The sequence below is a fragment of the Catharus ustulatus genome, chromosome 7 (assembly GCF_009819885.2).
Source record: "Catharus ustulatus isolate bCatUst1 chromosome 7, bCatUst1.pri.v2, whole genome shotgun sequence".
Lineage (NCBI taxonomy): Eukaryota > Metazoa > Chordata > Aves > Passeriformes > Turdidae > Catharus > Catharus ustulatus.
In genome coordinates, this window is record NC_046227.1 from 1,747,804 (window position 1) to 1,770,004 (window position 22,201).

A 22,201-nucleotide genomic window follows, 5' to 3' on the forward strand; every position below is an offset into this window, starting at 1 on the left:
AAGCTGCACCATTTTGACTAAAATTTTGGTCCGAACCCAAAGTGCGGCTTATAATCAGGTGCGGCTTATATAGGGACAAAGAACTAAAAGTTGCTGTTTTAGTTTGGAGAACAGGTGTCTGCTAAGAAAGGCAGGAGCTTCTCTTTGAAATGGAGAATGTAAACCCCCTCCCTCCAAATTATTATAATTTTGAAATCAAGGGGCTTTCAGGCAAAAACATGGGAATTAGGAATAACAGTTCTTTTCTAGGGAAATTAAAATAAAAATACAATACTACAAAGAAACAGACCCCAAGCCCTGACAAAGTCAGAGTACAACCTGACACCCTGTCAGGCAGGGTGTTGGTAGCAGTCCCATTCCATGGTGGCTGCATCCTCCTGCAGTGACAGATGTGATTCAGTTGGAGCAGTGCTCCTGTACAAGGTGCAGTTTCCCTCCGGAGGTCCAGTGGTGATGTGGAGAAATCCGGTTTTCCTCTGGAGTCCAGTGGAGAAGGGGGCTCCCTTAGTGTCCCAAAACCTCTGTTTTTATCTTGTTAAGAAATGTTGGGCTCTTCCCCCTGGCTGGAGCAACTTCCAATGGGATGCAGTAAGTTTATCAGTCCCACAGTGGGACTCAATGGCCATGAGCAGAAAATGACTGGCTGGAGGAAGGATGGGGTGTGAAAAGATAAAGAACAATGCCCTGCCTGGTTTCAATGGATGGCCCATTAGCAGAATATCTCCCACGGAGATAAGGATCACTGCCCCCACCCTCAACAGATGGTGATAGAACAGATACCTTTTATCACACTCTGTATTGTAACGTGCGGCTTATAATCAAGTGCGGCTTATATATGGACAAAGAACTAAAAGCTACCAACACCTGGAAGTGTGGCTTATAATCAGTGCGGCTTATAATTGTAAAGTTACTGTACTCTCTTGTGTATTATCTGGTGATGGCAGTGCTGTCAGACACACTGTGCAGAGTTGGCTGGTCATTGAATCCTAGAGGTTTCACCAGCGTTTGTTCTCCAAGTTAACAGATTTTCAGGAAGTGGGTGTTTTATTGACCAGAACTTGTATGTAACAATTTGTGATCCTAACTGCGTGGCTGCCTTTGGAGTTATTTGAGGGAGGAGGTTTTTCATGACTGAAGAGTTTCTCTTTCCTGAACAGGATGCACAGGAGCTGCAGAAAATTCCTAGCAGTGCTAACTGCTAATCATGGCTATGGGAGCTACAGACCTGAGTGGAAAATTAGGAATTTATGTTGTTAATGATGAAGTGTGAGATTACTGTTTCATTCTGTCAGAAAAGCATCAGGGAAACAATATGGCGTCAGCTGAAAAAATTAGGGAAGGGGAAGAAACAAAAGACTGGCAGAAGTTTGCACCCCAGCCATGGCAGTGGGGTAAATTTCTGAAAGAAGACAGAAACCAAAGTGGAATCATGAAATGGTTTGGATTGGATGGGAACCTGAAGTTCATCCAGTTCCAACCCCTGCCTTGTAGGTAGCATATTTCCTTTTCCAGAAGGTCTAATCTTGGCTCTGCTGACTTCAAAGACCATTTTTAAGGCTTCTCACCTGCCAGCCTCTTCAGCACAGCATTAAACAACTTCAAGGGGTCACTTTTTGAAACGCTGACAATTTGCTATTTAAAACCTAAAATATTTCTATAGAACAAATCAATGATTGTTTGGCCACTGAGTCGTTATTTAAGCAGGCACAGTCTGGAGCTCACAGAAGGCACATAGAGCAGCCAGATTTTGCTGATTGCTGTGTATTCAGATGAACTGGGTGTATTACATGCCCTGATCCTTTGACCAGTGCTGGGTGTGTTGGGTTTTTTCCACCTTAGCTCCAATCAATCCAAGGCTGGCGGCTTTTCATTAGCTGCTCCTGCTCCCACGGTAATGTTGGGATTGCAGAGCCTGCTGGCAGTCTGTAACTTCCCCAGGTGCCCTGGAGCTCAGCAGCCTAAGCTGATTGACTCAGTTAGGGCCCCAGTCCCTAACAGCAAATGCAATCAATAAATCTTTGTTGGTAAATAATTGCTATCGAACAGAGTTTTAATATAAATTTATGAGTGGTGTTTTATCACAGCTTGAGGCTACAGCAAGCCACTGAGTGATGGATTTCAGATCACACTTGCATTCATTACATTAACTTTGTAAGTTATTTAAAGCTTGTACACTTAACATTGCTTTTGGCTTGCAATGACCTCCTGGGAGTAGACGTAGCACATACATTACTGATGGAGAGCCGACTCCGTTCGCTCCATGGATCCTCCAGCACAACCCAGGGACTGAGCTCCCTGCACTCCACTTGGAGCCTTTTTCCTCCAGCTCCTTAAAACCACGAGCTGGAGGACTCACCATTCCTCCCTTAAACACAGAGTTGCAGTTTTGGAGGGAAAGTGGTAAAAGAAAAAAAAAAAAAAGGCAATTTGAGGTGTGAAGTTCTTCTCAGTTTGAGTGGAAATCGGAGGTGTTAAATTCTCAGTGTTGAGTCTGGAGGCTTTGGGTCAGCTGCACCCAACTGCCCATGAAGGGCTGTAAGAAGTTAGAGTTCATACAAATTAGGGAAAATAGCATAGTCCAATTAGTAATAATTTGAGACAGGGATTATTTAGACCAAAAAAAATTGGTATTTGGAGTAGAAGATTGATTTAGGCTCTTACTGCATAGCTTGGGGGCTCAATGGGATTTTTCCAGTGTGCTGTGTCTGCGTGGAGACCTGTTTGGCAGTGACTGGGGATGTGCCAAAGCTGCCTCTGAATTGCCTTGGAGGTACCAGGGGTCAGCAGGAACCCCTGGATCTCATTTTCTCAGCACAGGACCTGATGTGACGCAAATGTAGCCATAATGTGACTGAAGCAAGGGGCTTTTTTTTTCCCTGTTAAATAACATTTCCTGTCATATGTGGGCCATTTATTTTTTTTTTAAAGTGTAGCTAACATTGTGTTTATAACTGATCTAAACTCTGATTCTAAGACCATTTCTCCAGACCATTCAACAAAATTACCACAAAGTGGTGGCCTTGGGGATGAAAACTGTGGTTTTTATATGGACTGCTTTGCTTTATAGCACTTTAAGTTAGCTCCTTGTATTCAGAGCAGTTTCCTTTCCAGGTACTTCAAGATACTTTTAATTATCACATAATGTGAAAATGGTTCTGTTTGCCAAAGGAATGCCTGAATAAAATGGATTGGGAAGTCTAATTTGTTACCTAGGCATAAATAGGTCCATCATCTGTATTCAGTTCTGAGCTGGGCAGGTTGGTGGTTTTTGGTTTTTTTACATCAAAACACAGAGTTCTGCTTTAAAAACATGGTAAAACCTCATTTAGAATAATTTTCTTTATTTAAATCCAAAAGTAGAATGTCATCATTCCTACTTAGGTAGTAGCAAAACTTTAAGTAGTAAAAATCACTACTGTGGTAGATTTTTACTCTTTATTGAGATTATAATTGGCATGAATTGAAAATTATGTAAGTAATGAAATATTTTCTGTATAGCAACGGGGCAGTTAAAAGGTTATGAAATATATACATTTTACTGGCTTCAAAACTTGAAAAAAAAAAGGCAGAGGGGAAAAAAAATCACCATTGTGATCCTTACTGCTTTTTCCCCATTAGAAGGTCTGAAGAACAAACCAGTGCAGGGAAACAGTAATTTTTGATCCCCACAGCACAGCACTAACTAGAATTGGGTCCCCCTAAACACCAGCACCGTGCTGCAGGTGAGGTATGAAAGATGGGAAAGGTGAAGAGACAGATCACCTCCTATAGACAAACAGGAGAGTCAAAGGCAGAAATAAGCTTTCATTTTTTGATAGAAGAAAACAACGTCTCCAAGCACTGGCAGGCAGTAATTGGGATGAGCAGGAGCTTTTGTGAGGAGGCGTTTCAGAAACCCCGTTCTCCTTGAAAAAGTTTGAGTTCTAGCAAGGAGCAGCACAAAAAAATACAGACATGTGACCCCTAGACAGGCAGAAAGTCTGGAGTTTGGATCACTGTGCTATTCAGGTGTCCAGCATGAGCTTTTCTTCACAGTCCCATCTGTGGAGTGCATTGAATTTGGGAAGGGTTCTTCTCTGAAGTTCTGTTCCAGCTGTGTGGCCAGGAGCAGGACTTCTGCTTGAGTAGAACTGACCCATGTCCCCTCCTGGCTTTGGATAGGGTCTGCAGAGGGATCACTTCATAAAGCTGCAGATTTAATGGGATAACAAACAGTGGAACAGGTTTTCAGGGTGTAAATCACCTTTAACAAAAACAGCTCCATGGGAGTTGGAAGCACTCTGTTTGGTAGGGCATCTTTCTATGTTCTGTTTTCCCTTTATTTTAATTGCCTTGTCCAGTGAGAAGGGGAAAACTTGTTTTATAGGGATTAAGGAACTGAAGTTTGTGTTGGGTGGATTCCTTGATCTGTGACACCAGTGTGTCCCTGTGGGAGGTACTGACCATAGGATCTCCCCTGGGCATTCCAGTAAGGCTTTGCACAACCATCATACTGTGTGGATCCATTAGGAACTGCCTTATGGCTTGGGTTTGGAAATTAAAATTCCCTAAGGAAGTGCATTCTTCATTTACTACCTTGAGTGTTCTACAGGATGTGGTATTTTATTTTTCAGAGTGAATGTCTGTTTTACACATGGGAACAGTAGCAGTTCCTGTCTGTCTGTTGGAAAACAATGATGACTTTTAATCTTTGCTGTTGATGAGTAGTTATGGCTGCCCCATTCTTGGAAGTGTCCGTGGCGACGTTGGACAGGGCTTGGAGCACCCTGGTCCAGTGGAAGGTGTCCCTGCCCATGGCTGGGAGTTGGAACAGTATGCATTTTAATGTCCCTTCCAACCCAAACCATTCTGGGATTCTGTGATTGTTGGCATTCATCCCTGATTGAATATGGTGGAAAGGTGATTCACTTTGCCCAGCTCCTTTCCTCTCCAGTCACACCTCTGTCAATACATTATCCAGGATTTGCTTGAAACACTTTGTGTTTGCTCTGTTTTGTTTTGCTGTTCTTGCCTGGGATTGGGGTTTCTCTTGTTTCTTTGGTTTTCTGGAATGAGTAGCCAATAGGGGTTTCCATTATGGTGTCACCTTTGTGCAGGGGGAATGAGAACACAAATGTGTGTTCTTCTGTGGGCAAGGAATCCCCAGGAGCATGCTGCAGGATCCTCCCTCAACCTGGGGCTGTAAATTTATTTTACAGGGTAAGGAAATGCAGAGCATGCTGTCTTCATCAGCTAGGAATCCATGTGGGGGGTCACAGTAAAATGTGCTTTCCTATGGCATGGAATTCACTGAAAAGGGGGTTTTCTACCCATTGGACAAAACCAATGGGGTGAATGTGCATTGTGGGAGAGGCAGAATTAAGAGTGTAACTTGCAGGAGAAAGCCCATCTGAAAATGCAATTGCACCTCTCTCTGTCTGTGTCTTAGGCAGGTGTGTGTTGTCTGGAGGGTGTTTCACCTTTTCTGTGTCTCTCTCCCCCCACCAGGGGATGCTGCTGAAGCGGAGTGGCAAGTCCCTGAACAAGGAGTGGAAGAAGAAATACGTGACACTGTGTGATAACGGAGTGCTGACCTACCATCCCAGCCTGCATGTGAGTACTGCTGCTCTCAGAATGCTCAGCCCTGCAAAGCCGTGTCAGCCATGGCTTTGTGACACCACTGCAGTGAGGCAGCTTCTTCCTCCCTCTTTGTTCCCCTCCCTCTCAAAAAATCATTGCCTGCTGCAAGTCTGAGTGCACTCCAGTTCCTCTGAATGCACTGGGACTGGGGCTTCCTTGCATCCCACAAGGCTGCTGGAACTGTTTAAGCCTTTATTTTCTTCTACTTCTTTTATGGCCTTGTTAATCCCAGGGTTAAAAAACAAGTGTTTTACAAGAAAAAGCGTCCTAGAGGTAGTAAAGAGTGAGGAGAGGTCTTTGCCAGTGTGAAGGGCTTGTGGTTTATCCAGGAGTAGTTCTGAGCAGCTTTTTGGAAATGGCATAGCCATTAAAATATGTTCCATACAACTTTTCCATGTTGAGGCATCTATCCCTGTCCCATGGATGCTGTCTGTCCCTCAGAGTGTGGCACAAGTCCTAGTATGGATCTGCAGATGGAAGGAGCACAGAAATCCTACTCAGGACTAGCCCACCCCAGAAATCATGGTAGGACCCACACCAAGGTTAAATTATATATATTTATATATATGTATATATGTGTGTGTGGTTTTGTACAATATCTGATATTATATTTTATCATCATCTCTTGTATACAGATCAGAGGGCTGCCACTTGTAATGTTTTTAGGGCAAATTTTTTCTAGACCTTTTGGTGGCATCTTGAGCTCCCGGGCACTTTTACATTAAGGAGTTAAAATCAAGGTTTTGATGCATTTTGTATAAATTCTGAGGTTTATAGACCTGCACCTGGAACTGGCAGGAAACTTCTGCTTTAGGTGGGTGGTGTCTGAGGAGCATGGAACCCTAGAATCATTAAGGCTGGAAAGCACTCTAAGATCATCAAGCCCAGCTGTACCCATCACAAAACCACATCCCCAAGTGCAACATCCATGTCTGGCCACACTGATGCTGTGCTTGTCCCCACTTGCTGTTCCCTGTCTGTGGAATATTAGCACTTTTTCTCTGCCTTGACATAAGATTTTATAGTCTCTGGTCCTGCCATAATGATGCTTTGCTCTGGTTTCTGATGTGATGTCCATGTCTCTTAAAAATTATGTGGTAAATTAGATGACAAGTAGCTTGAAGGCATTGCTGCTTCCTATCAGAAACCTTGTCCCTCAGCCCCTGTGTTCTGGGGCAGGGTTTTCACTGCTCCTTTGTGTGATGTAGTTCATGTCTTTCTGCCCAATTTGGTCACTTTCAGTGCCTCTAAATTTGACTTAATTCTGCTGTGAAGTAGCCCTGAAATAGTCAAATTGTGTATTGGCATTGCTCCCAGAAGGGGAGCACGGGTGCTGCATGCCCCCATGGAGCTGCCACCTGAGCTTGCCTTGGATTGTGCTGGTCATCAAGCAAGGAGGAGGCTGTTGTGTGTGCCCTGGCCCCTTCCTGGCTGCTGGAAAAAGTTCTATTGTTCTGGCAGGGCTGTGCACGTGTGAGTTTTTCATTGCTCTGGCAGACAATGGAGGAACTTCTCTGCAGGCTCCCCCGCAGCTGCGGCGTCACCCCCAGAGTAAGAATCCATAGAGGTTACACGTAATTACTTTGAGATTAGAGGTAAATCCATGGGAGATTAGAGAGAATCCATTTAAAGAAGAAGTAATTACCAGCCTGTAATTGTTTCCCTCTGTCCCCCACCCCAAGAAGAAGGTGCTGGGCTGGGTGTCACCGTTTGCTCCTTGCATGGGTCGGAGGGGTTGTGAGGGAACCACGGATATTTTCAGTCACACCCCAGTACACTTTGTACTAAACTTTGTTGGTAGGAATGTCAAAATTTCTTCTTGGGGATTGCCAGGGGAGAGGGTGTTCCCCCAAACAGAGCTCTAATACTGTGTTTCTGGTTTGGTTTTGGTTTTTTTTGTTTGTCAGTAATTTTTGTTCCTTTTTTTCACAACGAAGTGATGAATTTTTAATGCTATGCTTACATTGCTGTCTGGAATAATTTCTTACATTGTTTTGAGAAATCAGGGCTTTATTTCTACCAAGTTTCCCATTAAAAAGCAGTGAAGAAAAGAGCTTTTGTTAGCCATATAAGTCAATTTCCTAAACTTCTGTGTAAAGCCTGGCTCTAATCAGATTTGGGTTGTTTCAAATGTGCAGATCGTTTTTGTTAATCAAAATGTTGTCGTTTTAATTCTGGAGTGAATTTTTAATTGCAGTGAAAGGTGGGCTGGCCTCTAGTGGTGGCAGAAATAGGAAATTCAGGAGATCATTTGGTCTGTCCAGCCTGTGGTTTGAGTCAGAGCTAACATCTTGTGTTGGAAGGACCAATTACAGTGTTTAGTGTTTAGTGAGCACTGTGTTAAATCTTGCTCGAGGTTTGGCCACAAGTGGATCAGTTGTCTCTGCCACATAAATTCGGTGGCAGCTCAGGCACGAAACAGTGGTTTTAATGTAGAAAACAGGTATTGCAGAATCCAGCCCTGACATCCTCTTTGAAAGCATTGCCTAAAGAATGAAAGGTTTTGGGGTGGGGAGGGAAAAATCAAATGAGGCCCTTTCTTGCAGAGGAGGTGTCCCTGGGAGGGTCAGCCCTGTTTGGCAGGGCAGCATGCTGAAATGAGCACGGCATTGTGCCAGCTACACGAGTGACTCCTGATGCCACCAGGCTGATGTTTGACACAATAGAGAAATCCCTCTCCTTTCTTTTCAAGAAAGTGGGGGGAGAGGAAAACGGGGGAAGAAAAATATATGTACATAAGCACCCTACTGTTTCCTGACTTGGTCATGTCAGGTTTTTTCAAGAGCCTCAAACCTTCCCGTCCCTTGGGACACCGAGGAGCTCCGCTGATAGAAAATGGTTGGGGATAATGAGAGAGAACTTTGACCTGCAGGCTTCAAAGTTCACCAGAGCTCCCTATTCATCTTGGGCTTCTGGAGCAGAGCTGTGGAGTGGATCACTAAAATTCTGGCCGGCAGATTCCACGTCTGCCTCCACCAAGGGCCCTGGGGGAATTTGTCGAGGCGTCTCCTGGCTTTTTAATGGCGGGATGCCCCGCACGGGGGCTCCCGGAATGCATTCACCAGGATACCTGCTGGGCAGCATGGCTTTATCTGAGCCTTTTCCTGATGAATAGCTGATGATGGCTCATCACTGGCTGCCTGCCACAGGGCTGCCAGCGTGCCACAGGTCAGCGCATGACAAAGCTTGAGCTGTGGATGTCCGTTCTCTGCTCTTGTATCTTCACCATCATTTATGAAAAGAAGAAAAGTGGGGGGAGAAAGGCTGAAAACAGCTCTTCTTTGGTAAGGGCAGTTTTCCCTTTTTATGTTTAGTTTGGTCTAGATTTGATTTCAAATAAAAGCACAGTGCTGGGACACCTTATGGGGGAAGAAGAGCTTCTTAAATACATGAGAAGGGAGGCACGATGCCCATCTAGAACACATCTGGTACACAAACCCCATGTATCTATGCAGCAAGGTTGGTGTTTGCTTGCTGCAACCTTTAACTTCCATCTTCACTGGTCGGGTGTGATGGCCTGGGGATTGTAAACGTGATCTAGGGGATATCTGGCTTTTTCTCCATAAGGGAGGTGTGGATTCACCTGGTTTGCTCAATTCATCTGACAGTAGCCATGGTTCCAAACTCTCCCTTAGATACAGCACTGGCTGGGTGAACAGCCCATGTGAGCCTTAGCAGTGTTGTTCTAATCCTCAAATAAATTGGATGGTTTTTTTTAAAAAAGGCAACATTTCAACCTGGTAAGGAGTCAGATCCAACACTAAGCTAACCTTGGCACAAGAGCTTCAGCAATACATTACATGGATGCATGCTCTGGGAAGACCTTACAAACACTGTAAAATTCCTTAAGGCTTGAGGTGTCATTTGAGCTTTCGCTGCTTAGCCATTTCCTCCAGAAGAAGCAGATGGTGAGAAGCAGGAGGCTTTTGAGGATGTCCTCTGTGTTGGGATCTGGAAGTGTTGTAACTCCATGCACTTTTCTCAGGTCCCAGTGTTTCTCTCAGAACTGCAGTGGAGGTTTTTGTTACCAGCTCTTGTGATTTTCCTGAACTATTTGGAGACAGAAAGGCTGCTTGCATATGCAGGATCCCATTTCCCCTCATCCTTGAGAGCAGTGTGGTATCCTGTGTGGTCAGTGAGCACCCAGAGCCTGGTGCTGCTCCAGCCAAGGGAACCGTGCTCCCCTTCCTGTTAGGAATATCCCCCACAGCCATCATTGCAGCTCAGATTATTTCCAGGGTTCTGTTACCTCAGGCAGTTCAATAGCTCGGAAGTATGTTGTTTATGTTGCTTTAACAGAAATATTCATGCTCATATATTTCTAACATACCATTGTGTATGCCCATTCCCCTCGCCCCCCATTTTTGCTCTGAAGGAATGTAAAACTGGATATTGGCTGGCTCTAAAGGACCTTTTAACTGGCATTTCCTATCAACAGCTAATCCTCAAATCAGCCTTTGGTCAATAGAGACTTGGACTGACAAAAGGACCCTGAAAGTGCTCAAGGTCAGGCTGGAGAGGGTTTGGAGCAACCTGGGATAATGGAAGGTCCCTGTCCGTGGCAGGGGATGGAACAGGGCAGACTTCAAGGTCCATGCCAACTGAACATATTCTGGGATTCTGTGTTACTTTTCATGAGTGATGTAGCTCTCCCTCCTGAAAGAGCAGTGATCAAAACAAATCCTGCAGTTTGAGTATTGATGAAGATAAATCTGAAATTTGTGTAAGCTTTTATTGCAGTTACTGTTGCATCCACTTGCATGCCTTAAACATTGGTTGGGATCGAAGAAAATGAATGATAGAACAGTTAAATATGAGGATATAGTAATTTCTGATTTTTATAAAGTGCTGTAGCTGTACAGATCATTCAGTCACTTTTGAGCTTCCTGGAAAACTTCTTTATTGTCTTAATCCAAAAGATGTAATGGACTGAAGATAAATTTGGGAGAAAAATATAAAACTGAAGATCATAGAACCACAGAGTGGGAAGGGACCCACAAGGATCTGACCAGGCCTCTGTGCCCTTGAGAGGGTCGACACTCAGTAGTGGGGCAAACACAATTGTGGTTTGGCAGAGGGCTGGAGCAAACACACATTTCAGTGTCTGCTCCTTCTTCAGAAAATCAAGGAAAATTCTAAGGATCAGAATGAGTGGCAATTTAAAAGGCAAAAGCCAAGCTATTAATTAATCAGGGGGGTTTATAAAATTAGAGCTTCCTGTCCAGCCAAGCTAACTGCTGTGGGTATAAATGCTTCATAAATTACTCAGGATGGTAAAACTCTGGTTTGTCTTTTACAGCAGCTCTCGTTACAAAGGCTGAATGAGAAGTTAAGTGCAAGGGGAAGAGTTTTCTTAAAATTTTATGCAGATAAGGGATCCATTTACAAAAAGACCAGATTTTGTTGCTGTTGTGTTCCAGGTCTTGCCCTGGCTTCCTCTCCTGCAAAACTGATGAAACTGATATCTATGGTATAGATATAACCAGTGCTTTTTATTACTGAAATTTAATGTTCTTGATTCCCAACGTGAAGCAAACAGATTCATGATGACCTTCCTTTTGTCAGGACAGAGCACTTTAGGGTGATCAGTGTTTTCCAGAATGCATTCCCATTCCTCTGTTCTCCTCAGAAAATAACATTTCACGGTTTCCTTGAGATTAACTCTGTATTCTGAAGCTGAATGATATAATGGCCGTGTTTATATGCAAGAAGGGGGACAGCTAATTCCCCAGGACCATTTGATGAATATATTCCGCCGTGGCTCGTATCCCAACGGTCCGTCCGCCGCTCAGGCCCTTCCTGGGAAAAGCGGCGAGGACGAGGAGTTGGGGAGACTTTTTGTTGTTGTTGTTTCTTCTTAGGTGTGCCTGTGGCCCCACACAGAAACCAATCAAGGAGCGATTTATGTTCATTAAGGGCTTGTCAAAACTGAAAAATTTTCTAATCAACAGCGATGTGGCGGCGGCCCCTCCATGGCTGGGAGTGTCGCCTCGGCGGCAGCGGCTCCATGCCTGTTACAACTCTAGGCTAGGAATCTGCTGATGATTACATTAGGCTAAGCTGCGAAGTAAATGAACCATGGCTTATTTAGGTGCAACTAGCTCCAGTGTAGTCCTGCCCCGCAGGGCACTTTATAGCGTTTTATGGCTTTAAAATTAGTGTAGCTTCCCATTTGCTGCAGGGTGCTGCATGTTATGCCTTTGAACTCAATAAGCAAAGGGAAGGGGGCCTTTTGTTTTTTTTCTTCTTCTCCCCCCCCTCCTTTTCTTCTTTTTGCAGTTTAGCAATTTTGTTTTGCATCTTTTCCAGACGGCGTTTTGCAATAAAAATGTCTGACTGCCACAGAGAGGCACAAAAGTCAGGGCTCCATCCAATTTCCCAGGCTGCTCTTGGTTTGGGGGGAAGAGGATTTGGTTGTTGCTGAGGGTGAACAATAGGTTTCCTGGGTCCAATAGGTCAGCTCACAAAATTGGAATTGTCTTTCAAAAAATACGCTGCACACAGTCTTTAAAATGTCATCCAGAGGTGCAACCATAAACTTCTTTTTTCATAATAATTTTTATTACGCCTCAGATCAGGAAACACTATTTCAACCTCAGTAAGTGGAGCCTTAGAGAGTGTTACGTCCGATTGAACAGTGGGGGAAAGCTGCCACAAAATGAAGGTGTTTTTTACAGAATCACAGAATGGTTTGGGTTGGAAGGGACCTTGAAGCTCATCTCATTCCATCTCCCTGCCATGGGCAGGAACGTCTTCCACTATCCCGAGTTGTTCACAACAACCGTCCAAGCTGGCCTTGGACACTTCCAGGGACACATTAGAAGCTCATCACGTCTCAGTGGAAACCAGGCACAGATCTGGGGACAATTCTTAGCCTGGACTTGTTCCTAGTGATGGAAAAACAGGCTTTTGAGAGATTGAAATAGCTGAAAAGGGAGAAGAAAGTGTGATATTATACTTGTGTACCATTATTGCCTTGGAAAGTCACTGCTCTCAGAGAGTCTCTCATTTCATATGTGGTGCATTGAAAAGGGTGGCAGTGGGACAGATGGAAGAAACATGGGGAGACCTCTAGGAGGGAGCAGATACTACTTCACATTTTAGTGTTGTGACACATGGCTTATCACAATGTGAGCTTGGAAACCCCTTTGCCCAGTGTAAAGCTACAATCCCAGTGAAGGGCTTTCTCCCTATCCACCACTCCTGTATTACTTGAAAACCCTCAAACTCTGTAACATTTTTATATCCATGTTTTTTATAATCATTTTTGATAATGTTTTTAACTTAAGGATGGTGCTAGAGCATGACCATGCATAGGACAAGGGGGAATGGCTTCAAACTGAAGGAGAGTGGATTCATATTGGATATCAGGAAGAAATTATTCCCTGTGAGGGTGGGCAGGCCCTGGCACAGGGTGCCCAGAGAAGCTGTGGCTGCCCCTAGATCCCTGGAAGTGCTCAGGGCTAGCTTGGATGTAGGCATCAAGCTGGAGCCACCACATAGCCTGAGTTCAGCTTGTGGCCCTTGGTGGAGTGTCTTCTCCAGCTGTGAAAAAATCATTGTGATGCACAGCTGTAAATTCAACAACTGCTGGCATTCTAAATCCAGAGAGGACCCCCAAAATGGCGGTGCCACTTTTTGGTAGGCCTCTTTAGAAAACACCATCATACACATTTGCTCAATTTGCATGTCTGACAGGCTTCTGCTCAGTTAATTGGTTGAATTACAGTAAATTCACGAATACAAGCCGCACTGAGTATAAGCCGCATCTCTGGGTGTTGGCAAATATTTCGGTTTTTGTCCATAAATAAGCCGCACCCGAATATAAGCCGCTCTGCCGTTTGCAGCGAGGACCCGCGTGCAATTAGTAACAGAACCGCGGGAGGGCGGGGTTTACTGGCTGAGCTAAGGCTGTGCAGGCTCGGCCCGCTAGGGGCTGCTGACGGGGCCGGGTGGCCCAGCCCGGTGCTGCCGCTCGGGGCCGGCCGCCGCTGCCACTGGGCTCGGTCACCCCGGGTCGGCGCTGCCCTGCGGTGGCAGGCAGGGACGGAGCTTCCCCCGCTCCTACGGCAGCGGCGGCGGGCGGGGACGGAGCTTTCCCGCGCCCGTGGCGCCGGCGGCGGGCGCGGATAAAGCACCCCGCCTCCTCCCCGGGCCGCGGCAATGGCAGCGCGCCCCCCCCACCCGTCCTCCCCTGGGCTGCGGCAGAGGAGGAAAGAGAGCTCTCCCACCTCTCTCCCCGCCCCCCCGTGCTGCCTGCAGGGAACCAGGGCAACACAGTAACACTGTAACAATCACGAAATGCCGGCTTTTACTGGCAGGTGCTTGGCTCGGCACCCTGGCTGGCATGTCTGGGGTTGTAAATGTCAGAAAATTATTCACAGATTAGCCGCCCTCGACTATTAGCCGCATTTCCGGGTTTCCACCAAAATTTTTGTCAAATTGCTGCGGCTTGTATTCGTGAAATTACTGTAATTTCTGCTGTTGTAAACAGAGAGCTGCTGTATTAAGAGCAGAACTAAAATAATTTTACTTTACATTATTCTGTGTCACGGCGCATCGTTCCTTTCTTACTCAAGGCAATTCATTTTGTGGGGCTGTCAAGTAGTATTTGGTGTCATCTTCAGTCAATGCAGCTTTTTTGATTTTTCCCCTGATATTTTAACAGTTTATTTAGTCCTGTAGATAATGGTCAATGGCCTTGAGTAGTCAAATTAACACCTCGGTGGCGCCGTAGCGGAGCGGTAACCCGGGGACGAAAAGGGATGAGAATCGACGCGGGGAGCGCGTTTTGGGGATTGTGGATTGATGGATGCGGAGGCAGCGTCGCCCTGCTCTGACTAAGATGGAGCTGCCAGTTGTGCTGACTGCAGGCCATCACCTGCCTGGTGTCTCAGCAGCTCGGAGCCGGGATGGAGACCTTGGGTAGCCCTTGGATCCCGGCATCAGCACAATGTTCTGCCGTGTTCTGGCTCCTGCCAGCTGCCGGAACTGGAGATGGCACCGATTGGATTCCTGTAGGGATCTCTTTGGGACAGCAGAGGCACTGATGGCTGGTGTCCCCCCTGCCCTGGGAGGAGGGGGAGCCGTGTTAAGCCGTGCTGCTGCCAGTGAGCTGCGAGCCCCGGTCCCCCCGCCACAACTCTCAATTGCTAGCAGGTTTCTCTCACTGCACCTCATTTGCATCTGGGACATCAATTAGCATGTTTGTTGAGGCTAATTGAATGAAACTCAATCATAGCTCTTAATTGCTTGACTATGTGAAAAGAAATCACATTAATGCAGCTAATTAAGTGTATGGCAATAGATGCAACATAATTAGGAGCGAAATGTAAAAAACAAGCGACAGCAGAGGTGCGAGCGTGGGGTGTGGGGGATCGGGGCGCCCGCGTCTCCCCTGCACCGCGTGTTTGGGGAGGGGTCCCTCTGCTTTGCTGCTGGCTTTAATTTTATTTTATTATTTTTTTCCCCCTGCCTTGCTGAATGATGAACGCGGGCAAGTTGAGAAGAAAAATGCAAATGGATTCGCAATTACTACTTTTTCAAGCTGTTGAGGGGCAGAAGATGGCACGTCTGGGGTGGCCCACTGTTGAGTGGGCTCTAGGGACTTGTTAAGTGCTGTTTAAAAGTACTTGGCTTTGAATTACCCTCATGCCTTGTTAAAGGGTTTTTTCCCCTTTTTTCTCGGATCAGCATTTTCTACAACTAACATCTTGGGGAGTTATCCCTGTACCATTTGCATATCAAAATCCAGCTTGCTGTCTTCTCTTTAACACAGCATATTCCAGATGACAGCAAGACCCTCATCTGTTCTAATCTGATCAAACCCTCCATTGCGCTTCTGAAGCCCCGGCGTCGTTTTGTGGTTTGAACTTTCCTTCCCCGAGCAGGGATCTGACGGGGCTGGGAACGCGGTCCTTGCCCTCCCCTCCTCAGGGAGACCCGCAGATTATCACCCTGCATCCTGCACACGATGAAAGGGCCTTTATTATTTACATTTGATATATCCCCATAAATATTTAAGCTGACATTAATACCTTCCCTGCATCTGTTGTCGTTCGGGCGCTTCGCTCTAACGCGGCTGCGACACGTTGGGTTTGTGTTTGCCAGCACTCCCTGGCTTCCTCAAGTGGTTTTGTGGCTCACCTCAGCCTGGTTTACACCCAGTTAAAAGACCTTTAATAACACCTGCCACATCTCAAGTTGTGAAATCACTCCCACCTTTCACCTGAATTGGATCCAAAACCCCCTTCTCCAGTTTAAGTTGGTTGTACCTTAAATAGAACTGCTAGAAAAGAGCATGTGCTGAGGTTTAGTCACTCTCTGATTAAACCTCACTTTAGAGCCCACAAACAATAAATGCTCAATTATCTTCTGCTTATTGTATTTTAATTTGTGGAGAAGTGATACCTGAACAAGAAAGTTCTGCCAAGTTCATAATTTATGGATGAAAGATGTTTGTTCTCCAAGACCTAGTTAAAGGAATTTTCCTGACTGGATTGCCTTTGTTTTTCTCTTGGCAGCAGAGCTCTGTGTCCTCTCCACACTAATTGTTCAGACCCCACCTTTTCCTGTTAATAATTCTCAGACAGCTTGGGAAAAATAAGCTGCTGTGATGGCTTAGTTTGAGGGTTTTATCACTGATTTCTGTTAACTATGAAAAAATTATTGCTGGTCCAGATTTTTGATGAGTTTTGAGCAGAATAATTTATGTAAAAGTAAAAAACTGCCAAAAGTCAACGAATCTTGATGAGGGAGTAATCAGCTGCCTGGATTGTGGCAGCAGTGCTACAGATTTTGGGTAAATTCAGGAAATTTTTTGTGAAGTGGGGAGCCCAAGTCTTCTCCCAGCCACATCAAATCACTGTTTTTCTCTTGGGGTCCTTAATTCCAGAGTCTTGGAGTGGTTTGGGTTGGAAGGGACCTTAAAGCTCCAGGTTAGTTCAAGCCCTGTCCAGCCTGGCCTTGGACACTTCCAGGGATTCAGGGGCAGCCACTGCTTCTCTGGACAGCCCAGATATCTTTTATTGCAATGCTCTTGCCCCTTTTCACCTCTGATTTTACTCTCCTGTGCTTTCCCTCTTGCATGTCCTCTTTAGGAGAGTATCTTTTTTGTTGCTTTTCTTGTCCTCATAGTTGTTCCAGTTTCAGTTACAATTTTCTGGAATGTGAGTGACCACAGGCCTGTGTACCAAGAGCTTTGGTGTCTTGTGTGTTGGCTTTAACATTCACCATCTCTCCTGGAAATATCTGTGCTGGGGTATCCCAGGATCGATTTGCCCTCTGATAAAAACACCCATGTCCTTTGCTTTTCTGTTTATTGCCCCTTTGTGGGCTTTCCAAGCAAGAATTAGCAAAGGCCTTTTCCACTTCTGGCTCCCAGTGTTTTCTCTAATGGGATGCAATTTGCATGATTTTTTTCCCCTTTGGTGACGTTTTGTGTAGGTGCAGGAAGGGTCATATTCTGAGGAAACAAAGTTGGAATTGCTGAAACATTCCCTGCAGGTGCCCTTTTGTAACTTCAGTTACAAAACTTTAATACAGAGCCTGCTGACCCATTCCAGCCAGATTTGAGGGAGAAAGAGATGAGGGCATAAAGCACTGGCAGAGAGGAGGCACAAGTACATGTGCTCAGGAGTGACACTCAGCCTTGTCTTCTCCTTCTGTTTGGGACCTTTAGCTGGTGAATTCCCAAACATGGCTGTGTTGTGAATCACCTCTTAGCCAGCTGGTAGTTAGAGCATCCATGAGAAAGCTCCAGACTTTTGGCATTAATTGTCTTGAGAAGTGTGGAATGGATTATCAGGAGCATGGAAGGAAGGAGGGAAACCATATGGTGGGTCCTCGTGAAACCAGGTTTATTAATTCTGTTGCTTACAGAACTCCCTGTCTGATGTTGGGTTTTGGGGTTTTTTCCTCTCTTTCCAGGATTACATGCAGAACGTTCATGGCAAAGAGATTGACTTGCTGAGAACCACGGTGAAGGTCCCTGGGAAGAGGCCACCCCGAGCCACATCAGCCTGTGCCCCCATCTCCAGCCCCAAAACCAACGGCCTCTCCAAAGACATGAGCAGTTTACACATCTCGCCAAATTCAGGTAAGAGAAGGCCTTGCTAGGGGGAAAAAATGGGAGAAAAGCTGCATTTCCAGTGTCTGTTAGGGAATTCTCATCAACAGCTGGGATAGGGATGGATATCTCTCAATATTTGGAAGTGTTCCAGGCCAGGCTGGTGGTGCTCAGAGCAACCTGGTATCATGGAAGGTCTCCCTGTCCATGGTAGGGGTGGAATTAGATGAGCTTTAGGATCCCTTCCAGCCAAACCATTCTGGGATTTACAAACCGACTGATGTGGGAGGTTTTAAGCCCTGACTGCTGGTCTGTCGCCCACAAGAGATTCTGAGTTTCTGAGTAGCCTTCAGTGTCTGCCTTTGTGTATTTGCTACATTGTACATGCCAAAGCCCTACATAATTTCACAGTAATTAATATATGGGAAGAATTTACAATCTTATTTAATATTTAGGAAAAGCAAATGCTGTGTGATCCAAAAGGGCTTTTTATGGCTTCCTGGTGAGATCCACAGCCCTTCTTTCTGCTTTTGGAAAGTTCAGTATTACGCATTCTTCTAACAGCAAGATTTTTCTGTGGAAAGCTGTTTAAATTTATTGATGGAAGTGGTTTATAGCTCCTTCTGAGCTCTAAACAAAGATGTTTATTGTTTGCTGAAGTACTTGTCCATGCAGCTAAGTGGATTTTAAAAAATTGCATTAAGGGAAAAACATTTGAGACAATTTATCTTGTAAAATGCACAGCTTGTACAAAACTCATAATGGTCTAGTGGAAGTTCTGTCAGCATGTTTGGGATGACATCCATAAAGTGCCAAGTGTCTTTTGCATTTATGGGTAATGTAGACATCTCGTCCCTGTGCCAGCAAAACCATCCCCACACTCCTATCCGTGTGCAAAACTCACTGGGCTTCCTGGATATTGAGGTGTCTTCTCTTGGATAATAATAATTATCTGTCTCATGCCTCATAGAATCAGGCTAGTTTGGGTTGGAAGGGACCTTAAATATCATGTAATTCCAACCCCAGTCCTTCAAGCCAAGATGTAATTCCCTGCTTTATTGAGACATTCCCCTTTATTAGGAGAAAAGGGAGAAGTTTTTTTTTTCCTTCCAACTGTGAGTGGTAGTGGTTGAGATGGATTTTTAAAGTGGTGCCGCTGAGCAGACACAGCTGGAGATCTTGGCCTGGGACCTGAGGTGTCTGAAGCCTTGATTCCATCAGACCCCTTTTCAAGTTTTGACCTGGCACTGGCAGAGTTCATAGGACAAAACTATTCATAGTTGGGTTGTTTTTTTCCAGTTTACTGTATAATTTAGATGACTAGGTGTGGGGAGTGCTTTTCAATATACTTCCTAATTTAGGGAAGAAAAGTGCTGGAATAAGTCAATAAACTTCAGATGAGACGTTTAAATAAAGAGATTTCAGCGTTTAACACAAAAATTACACAGTCAAAAATTACTTCATAGCTTCAGAGAAGCAAGTTTCTGGAAACATATTTAGAGATATGTAAGAATTTAAGGTTTATAGCAAGGAATTTACATGTTTTGGCGTCTACTTGGATTGCCAGGGCAGAGGGAAACTTCCTGTGACAGTTTACAGCAGGCAGCTCTCACTGTGTATGTGTGTGTGTGTATGTGTGTGTGTGTCCTGGCCAGCCTGAGGTTTGATCACACAGAGAGAAGTCAATTATGCCAGAAATTCCAAATACTGGGAAATTTAGGTAGTGAATTTCAAATAATACTGTGGCAATAGTTGGAGCTTCTTTCCTCCCTTCTTTGCCCTCTTGCTTAGAAACAGAGAGACTTTGCTTTTGTTGATGTCTGGTCGGCACTGCTGCTTGTTGTTGGCTTAAAAGCAAACATAAAAAGGAGCTGCTAATCAGTTAAAAATTATTAAAAAGAAAGAAAAAAGGGATACTGTTCCAAGTTGTGCCTGCCTTCTTCATCTGAGCTCTGATGTGTTCAGGGACAGTGGTCACAGCTCCTGATGGGTGGGAGACCTGTAGGTACTTGGGGCTGAGCTCTGGAGTGCCAGGAGGACACCTGGAATTTCTGCAGTTACCTGACATGCAGCTCAAAACACTGCAAATTATGACATGCAGGCTGTGCTGCTGCCGCAGAGCTTCCCCTCCCTTGTTAGTGCTGGGAAAAGTGGTGTCTTTAGCCTGTGTGATGCTTGAAAATTGATCACAGGGCTGAACTTGTCACTTACTGGTTGTCACTGGGAAGTTTTTGTACATGGCTCTGCCACATGGAGGAGGTTTGGACCAAACAGGAAGAATTAGCACTTGCTATTTTGATTTTTAGGCCTGTAAATTCACTATATTTTCTCTGTTTCACGTTACCTCTTCCCCAAAACAATTAAATGCTGCTTGGCTTGGTTGATGCCTTCATTTGACACTCACTGTTTGGAAAATGCCCCTTTAAGAATGGATTTCAGTGCCCACTTTACCAGTATATCAGTGGATTAAATGCCTATTTGATTGCCTGTGATTAATATTTTAAGTTCATATTCCAGTAAATAGTTTTCTCTGAGTCTAATTTCTTGTAATTCAACTACTCTTCTGATCCCACCATGGTCTGTGAGGCAGCAGAGCAGCTCAAGCTCCTCCTTCTTCTCATCCTCTTCCCCCTCTAAAGCATTTTTGGACCTCAGTGATGGATCAGACACCCTGAATTTCCTCCCACATGGGGAGGGTCTTTGCCAAGGTGCTCCCCATAACAGTGCTGTGAGCAGAATAAAGGGAATGAGGCTGAGCAGGGCAATATTGGGAATTCAGGAGGGGCAACCTCAGTTCCTTGGCACTGCAAGTTACAGCAGCCAAGCAGCAAGAGCAGGGTTTTCTGTTGGATTTAATTGATGTAGGTGTCACATGCAGAAGAGAAAGTTTAGGAGTCTGTCATTCCTATCACATGGAATTTTGTCACACTTTGGAGCACTTCTGAGCTCAACAAGATTGTTTTTCTGATTTTAAACACTTGGACAAACAGACACACAAAATCATCTCTCTGTAACAGCTCTCCTGATCCATAAATGTTTACATCCCAAACTTCTGGAAACAGGTATCTCTGAGAAAAAATCATCTTAATAACAAAAGCCAAATCCCAGTCCTTGGGAGTTTGCATTTGAGAGATGTAAAAAAAAAAAAATAAAAAATAAAGACCTTTATGAGAATATGACAATTAAAAAAACTCTTCCCTCTGGGTTTCCACTGGCACAAGGAAAAATCCACTGGCTGGGAAAATCCACTAGCTGGGAAAAATATTTTTCCTTTGATATCAAGTCACAGTCCATTGTCACAGTCATGGTGGGACAGTGAACAAACTGGAAGTGAAACATCAGTAGGAAAAAGGAGTATTTTCTGTGCTCTGTCAGAAAGCAGAGAAAGGAGTAGAAGGTTGGGCTGCTCCTGCTGTTGCAAAGCCAGGCACCTTGCCTGGAAAAAGGTGGACTTTGATTTGAAAACTGGTGTTTTCTTGGGTTCTTGGAGGTGCAGTTTGGGGTTTATTGTGTAAGAACTGGGATTCTGTGTGGCAGCTTCTCCCAGAAAAGAGAGAGAGATGTAGGGGTGTTTTAGTTTTGTTTTTTATGTTGTATAGACTTGAAATAACTGTGGCTTTAGGGAAGGTTCTCACACCTGTAAACTAACTTGGTAGGAGTCTGTGAATGTTTACTTGCTTTAATCTAAAATTATGTCACTTCTGTGGTATCTTCAAGCTGACAAACAGTGCTGAAGTAACTGAAATTTAAATTAAATTTAGACGGCACTGAGCATCATTGTGTTGAGGAGCTCAGTTGGAAGGCCTTTGGAAAAGGGTAGTTCTTGGACTGGCTCAGTTCCAGCTTTCTCTAAGAGCTGGGAGCAGGGCCAGAGTCCTGTCCATCCCACTGGCCAGTCTCTGCCTTTTGGGAACTGCCTCAGCCTGACTTTGGAGCCAGGAGTGGGTCCAGGTTTCATTCACTCCTGAATTGGGTTGGATTTGAGCTGCTTGACCTGAAGGTGAACTTATTCCTGAAATCTCTCCCAGGAGTCATTTATTTCTTCTCCTCTCCAAACAACCCAAAGCCTGAACTGTAGCAAGAGCCACTGATGTAGAAAGTTCACGTCTAAAAATAGCTTATGGTGTAGAGATAAATTGTTTCCTGATTAACACTTCATTTAAATATTTTGGTGCTATTAAATTTCCTTAAAATGGTGACTGTACAGTATGTGAAGTATCCCAAGATGTGTTAGTTCCAGGGCCATCGTTAAGTGTGCTGAAGGATGTTATCTGCTAACTGCTTGTGACATTTCAGATGCTGCAGGAATGGCAGCTCCACGTTCTTATCACTGTGAGGTTCCTGTCTGTTATTAATTGTGATCATCTATCAAATCCTCAGTGGTTTGGGGGGATCATGTAATAATCTTTTTTAATTGGGGGTCACTGTGAGGATTCAGATGTAACAATCAGGCTGATGATGAGTAAAAACATTTATCAAGCCAAGAGCTCAGAAGCATGGGCAGTTTTTCCAAAG

At 44.8% G+C, this 22,201-nt stretch overlaps 1 protein-coding gene across 9 annotated transcripts in view; it reads left to right on the forward strand.

Annotated features, from left to right (window-relative positions):
* The window catches only part of AGAP1 (ArfGAP with GTPase domain, ankyrin repeat and PH domain 1), a 306,094-nt gene that overhangs the window by 177,691 nt on the left and 106,202 nt on the right, over positions 1-22,201 (forward strand). For all 9 annotated transcript variants that reach the window (XM_033064417.1, XM_033064424.1, XM_033064423.1 and 6 more), the window contains 2 exons: positions 5,488-5,592; positions 17,548-17,716. In XM_033064417.1, the coding sequence (XP_032920308.1) occupies positions 5,488-5,592; positions 17,548-17,716 (274 nt within the window). The remainder of the gene's footprint in view (positions 1-5,487; positions 5,593-17,547; positions 17,717-22,201) is intronic.